Source organism: Emydura macquarii, unplaced genomic scaffold (genome assembly GCF_026122565.2).
Source record: "Emydura macquarii macquarii isolate MOO-44397 ecotype Brisbane River unplaced genomic scaffold, CSIRO-AGI_Emac_v2 contig_2768, whole genome shotgun sequence".
In the NCBI taxonomy this organism is placed as follows: domain Eukaryota; kingdom Metazoa; phylum Chordata; order Testudines; family Chelidae; genus Emydura; species Emydura macquarii.
Genome location: NW_027132905.1, coordinates 11,230,657 through 11,249,952, shown reverse-complemented (window position 1 = coordinate 11,249,952; position 19,296 = coordinate 11,230,657). Strand labels below are relative to the sequence as shown.

Sequence of the window (19,296 nt, the reverse complement as noted above, 5' to 3'; positions counted from 1 at the left end):
ATGATTTTGAGCAGCTGCAGCTTTTAAGGGCAACTGAAGGCACCCAAGTAGGAAATGTTGTTTGAAGCGAATTCCCCAAGGCCTCAGAGCTCTGAATCCATAGCTCTGGGTTTAAAACTCCCTAATCCTGTGCTCAGTCTTAAAGACCACATTGCCCTTGTCCAGATGTAAGGGGCGATTTTGATAGGAACACATGGCAATCAGGCACCTAGTTCCAGAAACAACCCATGCCTGCCGATAGTGTGTGTGTGTGTGGGAGGGGGGTGAGGGCAGCTGGCTTAAATGGTGTTACTGAGCATGCTCAGAACAAGCCAACCAGCAAATATGGAGGGGCACTTGACCCCACATACCTCCCCTCCCATGCGTCGCTTCAGCCTAATTCCCATTGTGTTAGGCACTAATTGTCTTTGGTGCGTTTGAAAATCTACCTACACCATTTATTTTTCTAAATCCCGGGGTCCAAATTCACCTGTTAGTTATACAACTGCAATGCAGCTGAGTGTGCTGGAAGAGGGCACAGTCTGTCTCAGTTATGAGAAGTGCAATTTTCGATTTGATGTACTTCAGATCTGTTGTGGTCAAAAACACACTATCATTTTGCAGAGCTCACTTAATTACCTAAAAACACTGACGATTTAGGGGTAGCTCTGTGAGAAGTTCACATGGAAAACTACCAAAGGAGGCAGAAATGCTGTTATATAATGATCCTTCCCTCCTCCGCCACCTTCACCTTTGTTAGTTTAATGCTCATAAACAGTGCTGGTTTGGACACTGAACTCCATTACTGGTCAATAGAGATGGTACACCATGGGTAGTGGTGGTACCATTTTAAAGTGAACATTAGTAACTGGACTGATGCCACCATCTCATTCCACACATGGCAGTGATGTTTCCCTCTAACCCTCTCACCTCTGAAGCACCACTCTTCCTTTTTGATTCAAACTAGCCACAAAGCTGCAGACTTACTCCCCCAGAGCAGATGGTGGAGAGTGAGCGGGGGAGAACCAAGGCCCCAGGCCTCACTGCTCAGTGTAGATGAGGCAGCAGTTGTCATTTGTTGGTGGTATTGGCCAGCAGCAAAGTACTATTCCTACCCCTGGAGGAAGGAGGATGAAGAGGAGGAATTGTCATTCAGAAGTGTGTCGAAGTCTCACTTCCTGCCAGGGCTACTCTTGAGGGAGTGCCTGCACCATTCCTCGGTCAGTATCTAAAGGCTCAATTCCCCATCTTCATGACGAGCTCTCTATGAAAGCACTGTGCATGGATCAAGTGCAAAATACGATCATAGGTATGGAACTCTTTTAAAGGTTACTAAGAGAACCATTAGCAAGCCCACAGATGAAGCATCTCAGAGCACTCTGAAGAGAGCCTATGCAATACCTTTATTTTAAGGGCTGCACTCTGAACTGTGGAGAGACAAGAATGTAAACCTACAATTAGGCTGAAAAAGCCACACACATTAAAACTGAGATTATTTTCATTTGACTGTCAAACTTTTCTTTATGAGTAAGTTTTGGATTGCCCATGGAGAGTCAAGAGTCAGCTTTGTGGAATAAACTGACTTCAGGCTAATTTTAAACTTTCCTTGTAAAAACAATCCTGGAATTTAGTTCAATGTTGAAGATTAATAGATAAGAGAGAAAGAGAATTGATTTAGCTGGCTGAACTGAGTGTTTGTTTTTTTTAAGACACAGCTTTCAAATATTCAGTTGAGAAGTAACTATTTCAAAAAATGTATCCAACTCCTAAGAAGAAGGGAAATATCTAACCTGCCTATACAACTTATCTGATAATCACCAAAGGGATTTGTCCAAACTTCTCTTTTATACATTTTAAAGTTGGATGGTCTTCCTACACTGCCTTTAGTTAACAAAGAAGCAGAAAACATTTATCTGAAATGTGACTCCATTCAGAGCCTGTCATAAGTAATAGGTTTGCATCCGCCTCTAATAAGGTTTGGTGGAATTCATCCTGAAAAAGCTCTGCTGTTAATAGGGAACAGATGAGATCTGGAGGATAAGAAAAATCACAGAGCTATGTGCTTAAGTACTCTAAGAAAGCATTTCATTTAGCTGTAGAACAACTACAAGGGGAAAAATGCATTACCTGCATGCCAAGTATTAAAAAAGGTTCTTTCAGCTTCTCATCTCTATTATCTGGGATAGTACACTCCAAACTGATAAACAGGTTTTAGAATGATTGCCTGCATGGTACAGTCTGCCATTTCCCAGAAAGCTCTCACCAGCCACAAGAAAAACATCATGTAAAGGTTTTCTTTTTTATTATTATTTTTGACGGCAACCCTCTGGCCAGCTTTGTGAGCTTATTATCAGTAGTGGATTTTACACCACAAAATCCTACTTCCAGAAAATAAATGTGTTATCAAGATCCTTTCCCTAACACACTGATGTTAAAAAGTCCTCCATAAAATGTGCCTATTGCAGTTGTCTGAAAACCACAAACCGGGGACTAGAACCACTAACATTTCATGAGCAGCCAGAGCTTTTTAACATTATCCACTCTGTGAACATATGTATTTCTGGAATACAAAACAACAATATCCTTTATAAGCCTCTCCTTCTGTTATTGATTGGATTAGAAACATTTGCTTCAAAGCATTTGCAGCTACTAAATGAAATGGTTTTGTTAATCACCATAATAAAAATGGAGAATGTGCATTTCCTCCCATGATCCCATGACTGTGCAATTAACACCCTCCCTGCTCCTATGAATCAGCCATATGATCACATTAATTACATTAGAACAAACCCTAACTGCTTCCACTCACCGGGACCAGGCTCTGCACCTGTGTGGAGTGCACTCAATTCCAAAAGGGGAGGGGCCTCCCCGAAGGTCAGAACTCCACAGCCATGGGCCGCAGTGAAAACCAGGAGAGCAACTTGGGAGAGAGGCATTAGTGCCTGTCCTGGCATACCTGCCTGAGTCACAGCATCGCTGTACCTGACTGACACCTTGGGAGGTACCGAGTGCTACCACGGAAGCGTGTGGTTCGGCCAGCCTTACTTACGCTGCACCACATCTCACTCTGGATAAGTCTCCTTGGCTTTATTTGGGATGTATGGCAGGGCTAAACATTAGTAAGGGCTGTAGACTCTGGCCCCAAATTAATAGCCCCTGCTCTGCATGAGACAAAGAGCTGACAAACGCATTAGGCAGAGAGGAATTCTGGTCCAGTGCATAGGGCACTGGCCTGGATCTCTGCAGACCTGAGGTGAGATTCTTTGCTGTGCCTTGAAGAGAACCTGCAGGCAGATGGGGGGTGGGGGTTACAGTGGCCCTAAGCTGCTGGAGAGAACTCCAGTGTAACAGCCCTTGTGTCCTGTATCCGTTGCAGTAGCCTCCCCAGGCCGCAACAATGTCCAGATCTCAGGAGTGTAGCATGCGGCAGCCCCTCACTCCTCAGCATACCCCTCCTGCTCCCAGCACATCCCCGTCATTTGCAAGCAGGTCCATGGGAAGCAGACTTGTGGCTGCCTCTCACTGTACCTCAGCGGGGAGAATCCCATCCAGCTCAAAACGGCTCCTGTACCCGACAAAGGGCACATGGTATTGCAAGGACTCTTCCTCTCTTGTACCTCCTTGCATCCCTTGCAGTGTGGATATACCCCTAGAGGCAAAGTAATAAGAGGCTGCACCCCTTTCTGAAATGGTGCGCCTGAGAGGAAGGATTGTGATTTACAAAGAGTGGCCATTTACTTTTATACTGTTGGAGGCAGAAAACATTATAATAGCTTGTATGTATTCTAGAAATTATCATCCTAGGACCAATCTCAGGCCAGTGTTTTGTTGCAAAAGTTAATATCTCTGTCCAGTTTTATGCTAAATCCCAAATCCCATTCAATGTACAAATAAAATCCACCCAAATTAAAGAAGACTTTTAATAAAATGCAAGTCAAATCAGGATCAAGAAAAACTACTGGTCCACCCTGGATCTTTTATACTGTAAGGACAGTAAAGAAAATACCAAGTATTATAATTTAGCAAACCATCTGGTAAGAAATTTCATTTGTATTTGTAAAATACATTACAAGTGAGAGAGCAGCCATACCACAATAAATCTCATCTAATCCTTTATCTAAACTATTTATAGACTGACAATCACTATATTACCTATCTGAAATAATAACAGAAGTCTCAAGCCACCCAGTCTTGTTGCAATTTAACTCTCCAAAGAGGGAATTCATTTTGTTTATTTATGTTGAGGGGGGGAAATATCCCCACAAGAAACAAAAACTAAAGAAAAACATTACATAGCTTTGAGAAAAGTATGAAATTATATACAGGCTCCCTTGCACCGCCACAGTCAGGCGCTTAAAACCTGACTGCATTTCCTCAGGCATTCAGGAGAAAAAAATGCCTCCAAATTAAAGTAACTTGTATTTGATCACAACGTGAGAAAGTAAAGGGCAGATGAAAAGACAAGTGACCCCGCAGAGCTTGCACACAAAACCAGTGTACATAAATCTCCAGATTCCATAAAAAGAGCGGTTTCACCCAGAAGGCTCAACATAACAAAGAGTTGCTCCAGACTTTTTATAAGAGCTGAGACAGCCCTGCACTCCTGTGTCTTGCCCTACTATTCAGTCTTGGTACCTCATTCCCCCTCCCTCCCAACCCTGGCCTCTAATAATACAATTCCCAACAATAAAATATACCCTGCCCTCATTTACAAGTATATAAACCGAAATGGTTTGGCTACAAACATCCACATAGACATTTCAACCCCCATCATCTACCAAACATTGCTCAGGAGCTGAAAAGCCAGCTACAATAACTAGGCTCATTGATTCTAATAAGGGTATAAAGAGCGTGTATTAAAGACCTCAATGGAAGGCTTCACTTGGGATCTGGGGATTTCCCTGTTTTGGCTGGTATAAGTTAGACTTGATTATGATAGACATTGCTCAGTGACTGTCAATTTGTACATATTAAATCCATAAAGTTCTCTGTGTGTCTGTGTAAGAGACAATTCTATGTTTTAACATTTGTTTTCAGAAGGATAGGCATGGAAAGGAGATATAACCTGAGTACAGAAGCCAAGTGAAGCTGTGCATGATCCTGCTTGGGTCTCCCTAAAGGAATGACATGCTACTAGACTGTTTACATGCACATGGATTTTCACACCTCTTTGTCCGGTGATGGGGCCAGACCTTCAGCTGGTATATGCAGTTATACCAATTTATACCAGTTGAGGACCCAGCTCTATAGTCTTTCCACTACCGTACAGTTACATTTTTATTGATATTGTTTCCTCTCTTCTTCTCTTGCGAACGCGTGTTCTGTAGAGGTAAAAGCAGCAGCACTAAATTCAACTGAAGTCTGCTATTTCTCCCAGGCCAGAGGCACGGCAGGTAGCTTGTCATTTGAACTTCTCCACTCTATTTTCAGTGACATTCATTCTTCTAAAAAAGGATCATCTTATGCAGTCTTCACATTGGTTTAGTCTTGGCTCCCTATCATGGGACTTCAGCAATTATTGCATTAAAAAGGACAAAATTACAAGTACAAAATAAAGTAAGGCCTGGTCTACACTGTTGTGCTGGGTTGATGTGAGATACGCTAATTACATAGTGTAACTAGCGTACCTCATGTTGATGTATTTACATCTACACAGCGCGGTGTCTTGACGATGCTACGTTAACCGGAGAGTGTCTCCAGTCGACACCGCCTTTCGGGGATGTGGACTAATTGAGTCGACTGGAGAGCGCTCTCCCATCAACTGAGCGGGTCTACACAGACCCGCTCAATCGATGCCACCGCATCAATGCCTGCCACTGCGGCAGGGTAGACATGCCCTGAGAGTGTCAGTGGAGCAGGTCAGTGCCTGTTGGTAACTAGGCGCTTGAAATCAGTGGAGGTTTTTGTCATTGACTTCAATGGGCATAAGGTAGGGCCTGAGAGGCTCAATCCATCCTGGGGCCACGCTTCCGCAACTCCCACCTGTTTCATCCAGAGCAGAGCATATATCATCAGGCCCTTAGCAGAGGCAACAGAACTTATTTCGCTTGAAAGCTCAAGATGGACTTGTATAGTGGTGCCGTAGCTTTATCCTTTAAGCCACCTGGCTCCCTAACTGTCTCTCAGAAATCCATAGCAATGGAATAAGTTACCCATGAGAGACAAGAATGATAAAAACATGTTTCCACTTATCTTGCCAGCATAAGCGCTGTGGTCATGATTTTCAATTCCAGCAATACATGGCTGTGTATAATGAGCAGCCAAAGGAGGGGAGATCTTTGCACTAAAGTTGTGTCAGTTTTATTAACATTTTTAACCAAACTAGTTAACTAGTTAAAGACATGGATTATATATACTCTCTTTTCCTTCTGGTGAAATGGAATGTATAGGATATATGTATTCTTTTTTTTTTTTTTTTTTTTTTTTGACATGCAGCCAACATTTGTCTTGCATCACTTCTAAGAAACCAAATATCTTCAAATGTGTTCCCTGCCCTACTCTTGGTTCTTTGTTTAGACAAATCTCTCTTGCATTTGCAGTGAAAGAACATTTGGAGCCTAATGTAAGAATAGCCACTGTACACCGGTTAAACAATGAGCTCTGTGTTAACACGCAGGCTGTGGCTACTATATCTTTTAGTATTCAAATCCTTAAGACAACTCCAGTCCCCAGGTAATTTAATATGTAAACGGTATTAAAATTTATGAGGAGCCAAAGAAATTTTCAGACTGAATGAAAACCATTTTCTTGTTGTTATGAAAAAGATTCTAAAAGCAATCAATTGCATTATGTATGCTTGAAACTCATAGTGGAAGTAACATAATGGTAACGGAAATTCTGAGTATCACTATTTCACTCCCAAAGCTGAGGTAATGGTTGGTTTTCACCTGTGTGAGAAAACAAAACAATCCCTATTGGAAAATAAAAGCCAATTAAACACCAAGGCACTTCTGCAGTAAAGTGCCGTGGGTAATGATGGTGGCAGATCCTCCTGTATACTATAAAGAGTGTGATAGAATCCAAAATACAAAAATATATGTCACTCACACAACCAAATACCGGATAGCCTTTGATAATAACATTTCAACTGGAATATGGAGCCAACATATGGAGCCAGATCCTTCGCTGCTGTAAATCAACTTGGCTCCATCACCACAATGGAGCTATGCAGATTAACACCAACAGAGAATCCGGTCCAGCCATTTCTAACCACACTGATAATCTGAACCTTAGGAATGACTTAATCTCTGAACCGAAGTTTACACTGAGCCTCATGTTCTCACTTTTCCAATACTGAAGATAGAAGATTTCTCCATCCAGACAAGTAGACTTATATTTGCAAGTGTGCAGGTTTCCAAACTCAGTTACTTACGCCAAGAGTTGCACATTCTGCAAGTGCTGTTCTGGGTGTTGTCTGATTACCCTCACTAGGAATATGACATGCCAAGTTACTGCAGACAAATCAAAAACAGTAGCCATCCACCCTTGCACTTTCAAAATCCACTGCTAAAACTGCATTTCAGCATATCCAGTCCATGCCATCTAGCTGGTGGAGCTTCCTGATCGCTCTTAAACAGCACCGCGTTGTCTCGATTTTGACTTCTCATTGCCTACATTTTGATCACTAGGTTTTAATTTCTTAACAATTTTTTGGTTACACTCCTGGCGAGCCAAGATCACTGCCTATCATGCTGACCGATGCTGTCTCGTTTCCTTGTGCTCCTCCATCAGTCAGTCTGTATATATCGGTTGTCTCTAGTCTTAGACTGTAGGCTTCCTAAGGCAGGGACTATTTTTTTCATTCTGTGTTTGTACACTCCTAGCGCAATGGGGTCCTGGCCCATGACTCAGGCTCCTTGTCACTACTGCAATCATAAATAAGTAAGTAAGTAAATAAATAAATAAAATTTCTATTAGTAAAGAACTGTGCCCAGTGATCATTATCCTAGCACTTCAATTTCACTCATCTTTAAACCTCAGCAATCTATTTTGCACCATGTCTAATCTTTTACCTGTGCCCACCAAGCTCATACTATAGTAATTCTGCCATCACTTAATAAGCAAAGCAATTTCCAGCTAGTGAAATGAAACCAAAAAAACAAGCCTATCTCATGAACAATTTGATACTTGGAGGATGAAGTTACAAACCATTTAGTGGATACAGGGTTTTTTTTTAATTTTAATTCTCCTCTAATACTGATCAAGGAAATTTCCTTCTTCCCAGGAAATATTATTGTATTATACCTTCTCCCCTTCCCTCTGCCATCACCGCTATTACATACCAGTGGAGAAGAAGATAGAGCACAAGTATTCAAGCCAAGAATCTCATATTGTTGAGATAGCTTCATATGCTTAAAACTAAATTTCTCTGGGCATGGATTAATGTCCTCCCTCACTGTACAGGTGGAGTATATTATGAGAAATCACATGAAAATGATGGGAAAAAATTGTTTCCTATTTTGAAATGGACAAGCCCACCGCTTATTTTTTTAATAGTGAAATAAAAAAAGTTGCTCTAGTCAAATAAATATCTCAGTCCTTCCCTGCTATACCCATGGTTCTGGGCAATACCCATGGCAAACAAACAGTTAAATCACTGCAGAACATGTTTCCAGAAGGCAGACAAGGAACTTCTATAACTATTCACATTTTAGTCATCCAAAGTGGTCCCACCTTATCCTCTTCCAATTTATCAACCAGGAACAATTGTTTCCCCCCCCTTCCATGTACACAGATCTGATACTATTGTCAGAAGGTTTGGGAGACCACATAAGAACATTTCTGATTACATTGAACTATTATTCAGATGTGGTCATCTCTGCAAGTGCTTTGTCTTTCACACATATCTCTCAAGGTCAAAACTTTTCTCATTTGGGAGTCTGGACAAATAAATTAGCCTTCTGTTATATTAATAGGGGATGCTTCTGTTCAAACAGAGGCTTCCAGATGATTCAGCATTACACAAGAAGCAGTTGATGATGCTCATTACACTTCACACAAATATTTTCCCAGAGAATAGAACTGTGTTTAGAATTATTTACCTAACATATTGGTTGCTTAGTAACAACCAGAGATATGTTAGAACTGTAACAAATGACTCCAGAGTGATGGCTACATTTGAAGTGAATGACTATGAAAAATGAAATGCAACCATCATTATACCTCCCAACACTAAGAAGCACAGAAAGTAAAATTTGCATGTGTGTTGTGCGGTTTTAAAAATGAACAAGGATTTCAAACAAACAAACAAAACAAAAAAACTATGTCCCACCAGACACAATATTTAGGCTGCTAATCTACAGTTTTCTCACCTGTTGCCAATAAACTTTGCTGTAATGACACTAAAATATACTGTATTATTTTAAACTAGACAGAATCACTGTGATATGTACCAGTATATATCCGTCAAATGGTATTTTCCTTTTTCCAGTCGACCCACATTCTTACCATTAATATAGCCTATAATCACCTGTGACAGGAACAAAGAAGGGTAGCAAATAAACTATTCAAATTACAGAAACTGACGGAGGAAAATACTTGATTGAAAAGCTTTAACTACAAACTTTTCCCTTTATTTCTTAAAAAAAAATTTTCTTAAGCACATTAGGATTATTGAGAAATTCATATATTTAGGTCCTTCAACAGTTAACTAGTAACTGACTGGGTGATACAGGCCTCAAGTAAATCTAAGTTGGTTACTGCCCTAGGACTCTGTATCTGCAGCTTGTCACACTGAAGTCAACTTCCCCTGCATACTCATACTGAGCAGTAATTTACTTGCTAATTAAGCCAATTGCTTTCAATGGAACTACTCGTGGAGAACAGTGCTACAGGATGAGTACTGACTGTAGAACTGAGTCTTCAAATACTAGCAAAGGCCTGGAATATAGCGCCTGATCCAAAACCCACTGAAGTCAATGTGAATGTTTACACTGACTTCAGTAGGCTTTGATTCCCGCTCTCAGGATATGAGCAGTTTACTAAATAAAGAGAGCATTCAGAAGCTATTTTTTTAAATTAGGCTCTTTTTGTACTGTTAGATTAATGGCCACATCAAATGCAGTTTGCCACATTACAATGTTACTGTAACCATTCCTTTGCTTTCAACTTGGTTAAGTTTGTTATCAGCTACAAAACCTGCACCAGTTTGAAAATCTAAACCAGTTTGTATATAACCACACTGCCTAATAAATTGGACATGCAAACACTGTAGGAGTCCTAAATAGTGATATCTGAACTTGAAATGCTGCATAAATACTTATAATTCATAGCTGACTTGAAGGCTTCTGTGTGTTTCTACCACTGACTCAGTCCTCAGACAACAAGCTAGAGAATTCCAATGTGACTGGGAACCTAATGTTGTGCCAGGACATTATCTCATCCTTTGTTTTCCCCAAAGTGCGAAACCAAGATTTTTCCCCTTTTGCCATGCAATTCACTAAGTCATGCTTGAGCGCTCATGAATCAAAAGCTTGTTTTGTTTGGTAGCCTGCAGTAGCAATGAAGACTTTTTGTAAGCAGACATCATCCAAATCCTGCCTTTTCATTAAAGCAAGGAAAGTCAGGAAATTCTGTGTTCCAGTAGAAAGGGTTTGCTGCTGTTATTTAATACCATGAGGTCAAAATTCATCCCTGATGTTACTTCACTGAAGTTAACAGAGTGTTACATCAAGGATAAGTTCGGCCCACACTGTCAAAAGGTCTATGAACTTGGAAAACTGTCTTTATAAGATTAGCCCTTTAAAGTTAGAAAGGGACACCCTATTTAGAAAATTAACTTGGTAAAAAGTCTAATGTTAGAAATTTACTAAAGTTTTGGATAGATCATATTCTTTTAAAATTCAGAGAAGCTACTGTGCATGTGTATTCAAATATTTTTCAAACTGCACCAATATTTTATAGTATAGTTACACAGTGTCTATACAATTACACTGTAGAAGAACTACAGGAATAATTTGATATTGCTCTGTTCACAGTACCTCTCATGGCATTTAAAATTAAAGAAGCAAAACTATCAATAAAACCAAGAATGTTAATCATGTGAAACAGAAAAGTGTTGACTAAAGAAAAAGATTTTCACTTGTGAGCTAAACTGTCTCTCGATTCGGCATTTCTATTATCCTCTTGCAAAAGAGCAGGTTCCAAAGATTAGCGCACATGATACAGATATCAGATGTCTAAGCCCCAAAGATGTAGTCAGCTGCAGGCCCCAATTAGATTATCTGCAGAGAGGCATATCTTCCTTCACATCTAACAAGTCTGGGACTAAACCCTGAAACCCAGTCATGTTTTAATCAGGCAAAACTCTCGCTTACTTCATATGGACGTAGCTGACACAGGAGACTAATCTACTGATCCAGGCATTTCTAGTGAGCACTATTGCCATAGTGCCTCAGTCCTACTAATTGTCTATCTCCATTGTTAGATGTCTGAATATCTTTGAAAACCTGACCCTAAGTACTTCTCCACAGAACAGGAAGGAGAACACAGGCTTCTCATTCCCTCCAGTTTGGTTCTAGGTAAAAAGGAGGGTAGATGATTGCATAAACATTTTTAAAAGTCTGCATAAGAGAAACAAAGTTTTATAAAGAACTTTGAAATCATAGGAAACAAGTGTAGCAAGAAGAGGAGAATCAGAGATGACAAAGCAAAGCGCGTTGCTGTAATACTTTAAACAGCCATCTCTGATGAAACACGAGTAGAATAAAACTCTCTTTTCATGGGTCCAATTAAATGGTTTAGTAGGCATTTAAAAAATGCTTCTCCAAATCTGCCATTAAACTTTATACCATTGCAGCTCAGTTACAACTGTTTATTTTGTGAATATCATCCATTCTAGTAAAAAAAAAAAAAAAAAAAAAACATTGAAAACACGGTATAATTTTGTTAGCCCAACATTGAATAGCAGGCTCTTTTGTCTCGAGAGGCCAGAAGCTCATGCTCACACACACAACAGTTACTATTTAATTTTAACTCAAACATCCTTGTGCTCCCAATAACGAAGTTCTGTCCTGTAGAAGAAAAACTCTGCTACGTGGCAGGTTAGAGCAGTAGGATAGGCCTGGTGCTAGCAGAGAACTGGAAAAAAGGCTAACAAAGAAGCTCAAAACTCACTAGACAACGCAGTCCCTCTCTGGGTATCGGGAACAGGTGCCAAGAGCTGATCTGTGGGGTGAGGACAATCACTCTGATGGAATGATTTGGGGAGAGGAACTCTGCAGAGGCAGGCTCCTGCGGTTTCTTCTGCCTTTCCTCCCTTCTAGTGGTTGTACTGAGAGATGGTGACCTGGCCCAATACCATCATAAATGACAGAGACATATTCAAGGATTGTTTTAATCACTTCTCTAGGATGATAAAAGTACATAATGCTGTACAGCTGGGAAAATGAGCTAAACTGTTAACAGAGGCAGTGCCCAAAGAGCTTAGCGTAAAGGCATGAGCGAATATAACAGAAAACAGGATGAATACGGAATGAAGAGTGGCCTTATAACAGGGATGCTTAACAGGACAGGTGGGTCTTCAAATACATTCAGTTTCATGAAGACCAATCCAAGGGAAGAGTTGAAGAGTCAATCACTGATGCGGAGTTTGTTTGTTTGGTTTTTAGTACATTTTTAGTGAGCCTCGTGTTGATCAGACAGTCATGGAGACTTACGTCTTGTACTGATCCAGGCATTTCTAATCAGCCCATCAGCATGGTATCTAATTGCTCCTCTTTATCCATGGAACAGGAACAGTGCAGACTTCTCCTCCCCTTCAATGTGCCTTGTCCATGTTATAAAAGATCAGGTCTTTGTCATATAGCTTATATAATCATTCACAATTCAGAGTGGTAGCATTTTACGTGCACTTTGCAATATCATAAGTGCAGGGTGACAGAAAGTCACATCCACCATTTCTAGGGACAAAAGCCTCCTTCAGCCTCAGTGTCCATTCAGTCCTTAGCCTTTCTGATAAAACTGACATCAGTGGTATCAGATAAGCTAGTACCAGTTCCAAGGTGGTTTTAAGATGCAGACCTCCGTCAACTGGAAACTAGTTTACTATCTTATTTCCTGAGGAGCACCTAAGAGTTGTCAGAGGGCAATAACTTTGGTCCCTACCATACTGAGCTGAATATGAAAGGCTCTGTGTTTCATTAGCCACTTCATGCTCTGTTTCAGTTTCTGCTATGGGCACAGTTCCACTGCCAATTGAATTTTTGCTGCAGTCAGATTAGTGACCAGCCATCTGAACTTACTGTCAATTAGTGAGAACAGAGTTCGACCTCACAGTCTGAGACATGAGTTTCCAATCTTCATCATGCCACTAAGCTGTCAATTTTGGCAGCATGTGAGTGGTCAAGAAAATAAACATCCCATTCTTTTATTAGCACCATATGGCTGTATTTTGACTAGGGAGTGAATGCTAAAGAAACTAAGCACAGTAGAATTTTCAGAAACTAATCTCTTTCCTCCATGGTAGCTCACTGGCATGCCCTACTTTTGTTGTCTGCTAGAGAATGAGACAGCAGTAACGTGTACAGTTACATTAAAAGGGGAATGAATAGAACAGACAGTGACACTGCAGAATGGGACTAGAGATTGAACTTTTAAATAGTGAAGGCTTCTTTCAGCTATAGAAAATTAATAATTCAAATAACACGACTACTAGTATTTGAATAGCGTGAGCATTGTAAGATTGTAACTTCTCTGGGGTCAAGACCATCTCTTTGCTGATTGTACACTATCTAGCACAATTCACAGAGTTTAATGAAAGAAGGGACTATCCAGTTAATCTGACCTGCATATCACAGACCATTAAATTTCAACCAGTTACCCCTGTTTTGAGCCCAATAACTTGTGTCTGACGACAGCATATCTGCCTTAACAGCATCCAGTCTTGTATTTAAGACAATCGTGGGGTTAGGGCCCTCTCTGAGTGTTACCACAAAACAAATAATATGGACCTAAGCCACAGGTTTGGATTTGGCTCTGGCTCTGAACTTTCCCCAACTTTGGGGATGTTTTTTCTTAGTCCACTATAGCGATGGAACCAGCCACTCAGTTCGGTGCCAAATATGAACATCATTAAAACCTGGATCTGAGGTTGTAATTTGAACCCTTCTTTGTAAACACACTCTCCCTCAGGCCTCTCTATTCCATTCAGAATGTAGGGCCTTCACCATTGCATTCCACCTTTGCTGGTCTCCTGCTGCAGTCTTAGCTTCCTTCCATGTCATTCTGACAGCTTTCAATTCTGCTTCTATTGTGGATTTCCATGTTATCTTATGGGTTCCAGTCCAATGCCTGTCCTGTGATGGTATTTCCTCCATGCATGTCTAGCCATCTCTATTTTTGTTCTGTAACTCCCTGTCCTATTGTTTTCTGTTTGGTGCTCCCCCAGAGTTCTTCTTTTTTTATTTTTTCTGGCCATCTGAGATTAAGGATTTGATTAAGGCAGCTGTTTATGACAACAGGTAAAGTTAGTAAGGTCATAATAAGCCTTCAAGGTGCAGCTCCATATAGTAAGACTGACTCAGCAATGGTGCTAAATTTTAAAAATTTAGTTGGGAAGGCAAGATTTCTGGTTCTCTAGATCAGTTTTAGAGCTACAAAGGGATGTCTGGCTCTCACTATAGCTTTAATGTCTTTGTTTGTTCCACCTGTCGTACTTACAATGCTGCCAAGGTATGTGCAATATTGGACCTCTTCTATGCCAGTCTGAGAAAGTATTATTGGTGTTTCTTGTTGTGTGTTGATTTTCATAGTTTTAGTTTTAACTGTGTTCACTAATTATTATTTGTTAGAGGTATATTTTAGTGAGATATCAGGAAAAGTTCCTAATGATGATATCCATTAGGCTTCAGAATCGAAACTCTGTTGCTTGAGATAATTGAAACCAGACTAGACAAAGCACTAGCAAATATACCATAGGCAACAATCCTTCACTAGCAAGATGATCTAATGAGCCATTTCAAATTCTAAATTCTACAATTCTGACAGCATTAGTTTCCCAGTGAATACCATATCAAATTAAAGCGTCTGAGATTAGTCTCCAAAGCTGTCAATGTAGAAGTCCTGGTTATATCAAAAAGACACCCCACTCCCCTGCCTCTCTTTCTTTGTGACCAGGAACTTGCTTGCCAATGGAGCTATTGTGGAATGATGGAATCATCACAGTGAGACTTGTGAGAGTTGTCCCATTGGCTGGCCCACAGTTTTTGAACTCTTTTCCACGGGAGATTAGAATGACATTGAATCTCACTGCCTTCCAGAAAAAATGGCCTTGGCATAATAATAAACAAACACACATTTCTCTGCATGTCACAGTGCAAAGGGGAGAAATCGGATAGATTGCCTGCATTTATTCTTTGGTTGTGTTCAGACATCATGGGGGTAGGTATATTATAAACACTTCAGGAAATAAAAAGGCCTTACAGTAAATTCCTTTTTTTTTTTTTTTAATTTCCATTTTCTCCTTTAAACCCTTCTTTGTTTGGCAATAATTTAAAACAGTGAACAGTCAAAGACTTCCAAGGTATCTTTGTCCTAACAGGACAATTTAAAAACTAACAGAGTAAAACCTTGGAGGAAGAAAATACATGTGCTCCACATTACTGAAAAAGCACAAAACCCCAAGACCTTTTCAAGGATAGTCCCAAATCTGGTTTTGTGATTCATGAGCTGGCTTGCAGGAAGATCTATTTATTCTTGGGTTTAAAGGCAGATTGCTTTTTTCCAGGTGCACATTAGGTTACACATTTTGAGGCTAACTATTACTTTACAATGGGTCTTTTCTTTTTGCACTTCAATAAAGACCCTTTGCTAAAGGGTTTGGTTTAACATTACACAGGGACAGCCTTCTGGCACATGGGCCCCTTCCCCGGTGAACATCAAAGTACTCCTGCAATCAACATGATCTCTGCTCTGGGGGCCTCCTGCAGCTGTGGTGTCCCTGGGTACCCATGGTCATCCCTGACATGCTAGCAGTAGAACAATACACCATAGAAAGTTTGAAGATTAAGACAACATTTGGATCCTCTGAGGGCTCAGTTCTAATTAGTGTAATTATTAGTCGTACTGTAGTGCCTAGGAGTCCCAGTTATGGACCAAGAACCCACTCTGCTAGGCACTGTAAAAACTCAGGACAAAAGACACACCGCCCCAACTGAGGGTACGTCTTCACTGACGGCAGCAAATTCGTCACCATCCGATCGATCTATCCGGATTGATTGAGCAGTCAGTGAAGACCTGCTCAATCGATCCGGAAGTCGACTTGTTAAAACCTCCCCCTCAAGTGGCGCAGCGCAGTGAAGATGCCGTGCACAGTGGAAGTTAAGAAGTCGACAGGAGTTACACAAGCTACTCTGCGTAGCTTGCGTAACTCCTGTTGACTGCCGCCAAATATTAAGATAAGTGTAGACCAGGCCTGACAGTTAGTGAGTGCATGCCTACATTTCTTGGCACATAAGAAGTCAGTGCAGTTCTGAGATTGTAGGCTCTTTGGGATAGGGACAGTGTCAACCAACACATTTGTACAGTCCCTACCTACCACAATGAGTCCCTGATACTAAACAGAATTCCTGGATGGTACTATATGTGTCCAGAGACTGTGGTGATAAAGTCACATATTAATTGTGTATGCCAGCCACAGCACGAAACAGGAGAGTCCCAGTGAAATGGCCTATTGTCTTGCAAAAGGGGAGAATTTAATCCAAAGACATGTTGGAATGGGAGGGTCGGAGTGAGAAGTCATTTGTCCTCATTAGATGTTTCTCCATGTTACCCTGCTATAAATGTGTCTATGTACTTTCTGACTACTTTAGAGATTTCTAGTTTGGACATATTTGGGGTACATTTTGGTTCAGAGAAACATGGTTCTACAACAGATTCCAAGTCCCACTAATTGCACTTTATGTAACTTTGTCTTTTTTAAAAAGTACCATATGTAATGTACATTAATAGCAAAATCAAATCCAATCTGCTTTAAACCTCAGAAATGTTGTATCTGGCAGTCAAAATGCAGAACATTTGTTCCTAATTTAACACTGTATGCAAAATTTTGGTCACATCAAAGTCTATCCAAAATATCTGTCAGAATACATTGCCCTAATGGATTAATTAAGCCAGCAAAGACCGAATACAAAGCCAAAGCGTATAGATCACCCTGTGTCTTCAACAGCTGTAGTATAAATGTGTCAATGTGTCACAACATCCATGATAGAAACTTACACACTGATTCTTTAGAGCTAGCCCAGGGGTCGGCAACTTATGGCACGCATGCCAAATGTGGCACGTGAGATGATTTTGAGCGGCACTCACACTCACACCGGGCCTATGTCACGTGGGAGAGGGGTGGGGGGAAGGGGTGGGGTCGGGAGCAGCCGCCGCGCGGTGCTGCTTGGGGCCGGGAGCACCTCCTGGCCAGGGTGCTGGGCCCACGACACGTGGAAGGGAGGGGGAGTGGGGAAAGTCTTGGCACGCCACATCCGAAAGGTTGCCAATCCCTGAGCTAACCAATGTTTTCCTAAAATCCTATTCAAGTCTCTTGTAAGCTAAGTTCACAATTTGTTAACCTTTCTGCTGTCAATCTTAATGCCTCTTCCTCATTCCTCCCTGAAGAAAAAGTCTGCTGTTTCTCATGTTATGATAACAACTGTTCCCCTCATCTTTTTAATTCTTACATCCATCCTGGACTGTATTTCATATGGGGCCGGGCACAGTTAAGGGAGAATCCATCATCAGATGCTTGCAGCTAGTGCTGAAAATGTGTTGCCAGAGGCATGCCAGTGGCACAGACACATGGAGCTGGTCTTTGGATACTTTATAAAGGTTGAAGAAAAGCAAAAGATATAGAAAATTCTGTAACAAAATTGTTGCAGCAATCACCTTAACATAGCAACAGCCTGAACCAGCATAAATATGGCAAGCAGAAATTTTCCTGGGTGAGTGTGCCATCAACTTCTGCAGAACGTAGCAGTCTGCCTTATTGTAGCAAAGATAACTTTCCAAATGGGAACCTAATGTAAATCCAGGTAGTGTTGTCTTTCTAAGTCTGCAGGCAGACAGCTCCAGTGCCTCTGCAGCTATTGTTCAAGACACTCAATCTTTCACACTGATCTTTAGTTATTGGTTTTATTCCCTAGCTGTTAGGTATCTTGGTGTATGTGCTTGGATAGGTGGGTGGGCACGGAGGGGAAGAGGGAGACACTGATGAGATAAATTGGACTAGAGAAGTGTGGTATTGAGAGGAAAATTCTGCAGCAGAGGAAGAAGTGACTGAAAATTAAGGGGAAAAGACAAAATACAAAATAGAGAAAGCAAGACAAAGAAGAAGGGAGACAGAGAAAAGGAACAGAGGACAAAAACACCGACACAAGAAAAGATACACCATAGTCTATGATAGGACAGAACAGGGAGCAAAGTGGAGTCAATCCCAGAAAGGCAAGATTTGAAAGCTGCTAGAGAGATGAAATAAGTTACAAAAACATGTTAAATAGAAAGTTGGCTGACAATAAAATATGCTACTATTAAATACAACAATCTTTTTAGCTGTTTTAGATGGCAAAGGATGTTCTTTGGAGGCAAGATAACATAAGTATTTTTCACCCGGCTAGTAGACAGCCTCCAGACCAGACGCCTCCATCCTTCTTGATAATTTGGCTAACAAGGCATGAAGAGGAAGAATCTGTGAAGTGAACTATTGCTCCTGTACCTGTGGTTCTGACTCTATGTTGATCCGGTAAGCTTGTGCTTTTCCATCTTCTGGACTATTAGGAGACCAGGTCTTTGCTTCAGTCCTGCAATAGGGAATTAAAGAAGAAAATAAAACAGAGAAGTTTAATGAAGAAATGTCTTCACTAGAGGTAATCAAATGCTATTCTGAAGCACAGCAGAGTTTACATGAACATCACTCAGCAAGAGGTTTGTACTATTTTCTGCCTAAATTACTCTTGATCCTTTCCATATCATGTGCCTGATAAAGATGGCAAAATGATGCAGTTTCTGTTCATAAATGTATCTTCAGCCCTGTAAAGCAAGAGCGCTGGAGCAGGCAAATGCCACTATTCAAAGATTTTCCATGTGCCTGAACACTTTTTCCATGGAGGTGTCCCAAAGTGTTGTAGAGATTAGCTCACTGACACATTTCTGTTCAGTTCAACATACTGGACATGTAGGATCTATTTTTTGCGTTTGCTATATTTCTTGGGAAAGCTCCTTGTTTTTCTCTCTACAGCAGAGAATTGAACGGACATGCACAGGATCTAGTATAACATATTCATATGTTTCACTGGCATTTCTGAGGTTAAAAATCCTCTTATGGGGCTGAAATAG

General features: G+C 40.8%; 1 protein-coding gene across 3 annotated transcripts in view; it reads right to left on the bottom strand.

Moving 5' to 3' along the window:
* Positions 1 to 19,296, bottom strand: part of PDLIM4 (PDZ and LIM domain 4) — an 87,842-nt gene that overhangs the window by 28,678 nt on the left and 39,868 nt on the right. For all 3 annotated transcript variants that reach the window (XM_067567129.1, XM_067567128.1, XM_067567130.1), the window contains exon 3: positions 18,677 to 18,761. In XM_067567129.1, coding sequence (XP_067423230.1) covers positions 18,677 to 18,761 — 85 coding nt within the window. The remainder of the gene's footprint in view (positions 1 to 18,676; positions 18,762 to 19,296) is intronic.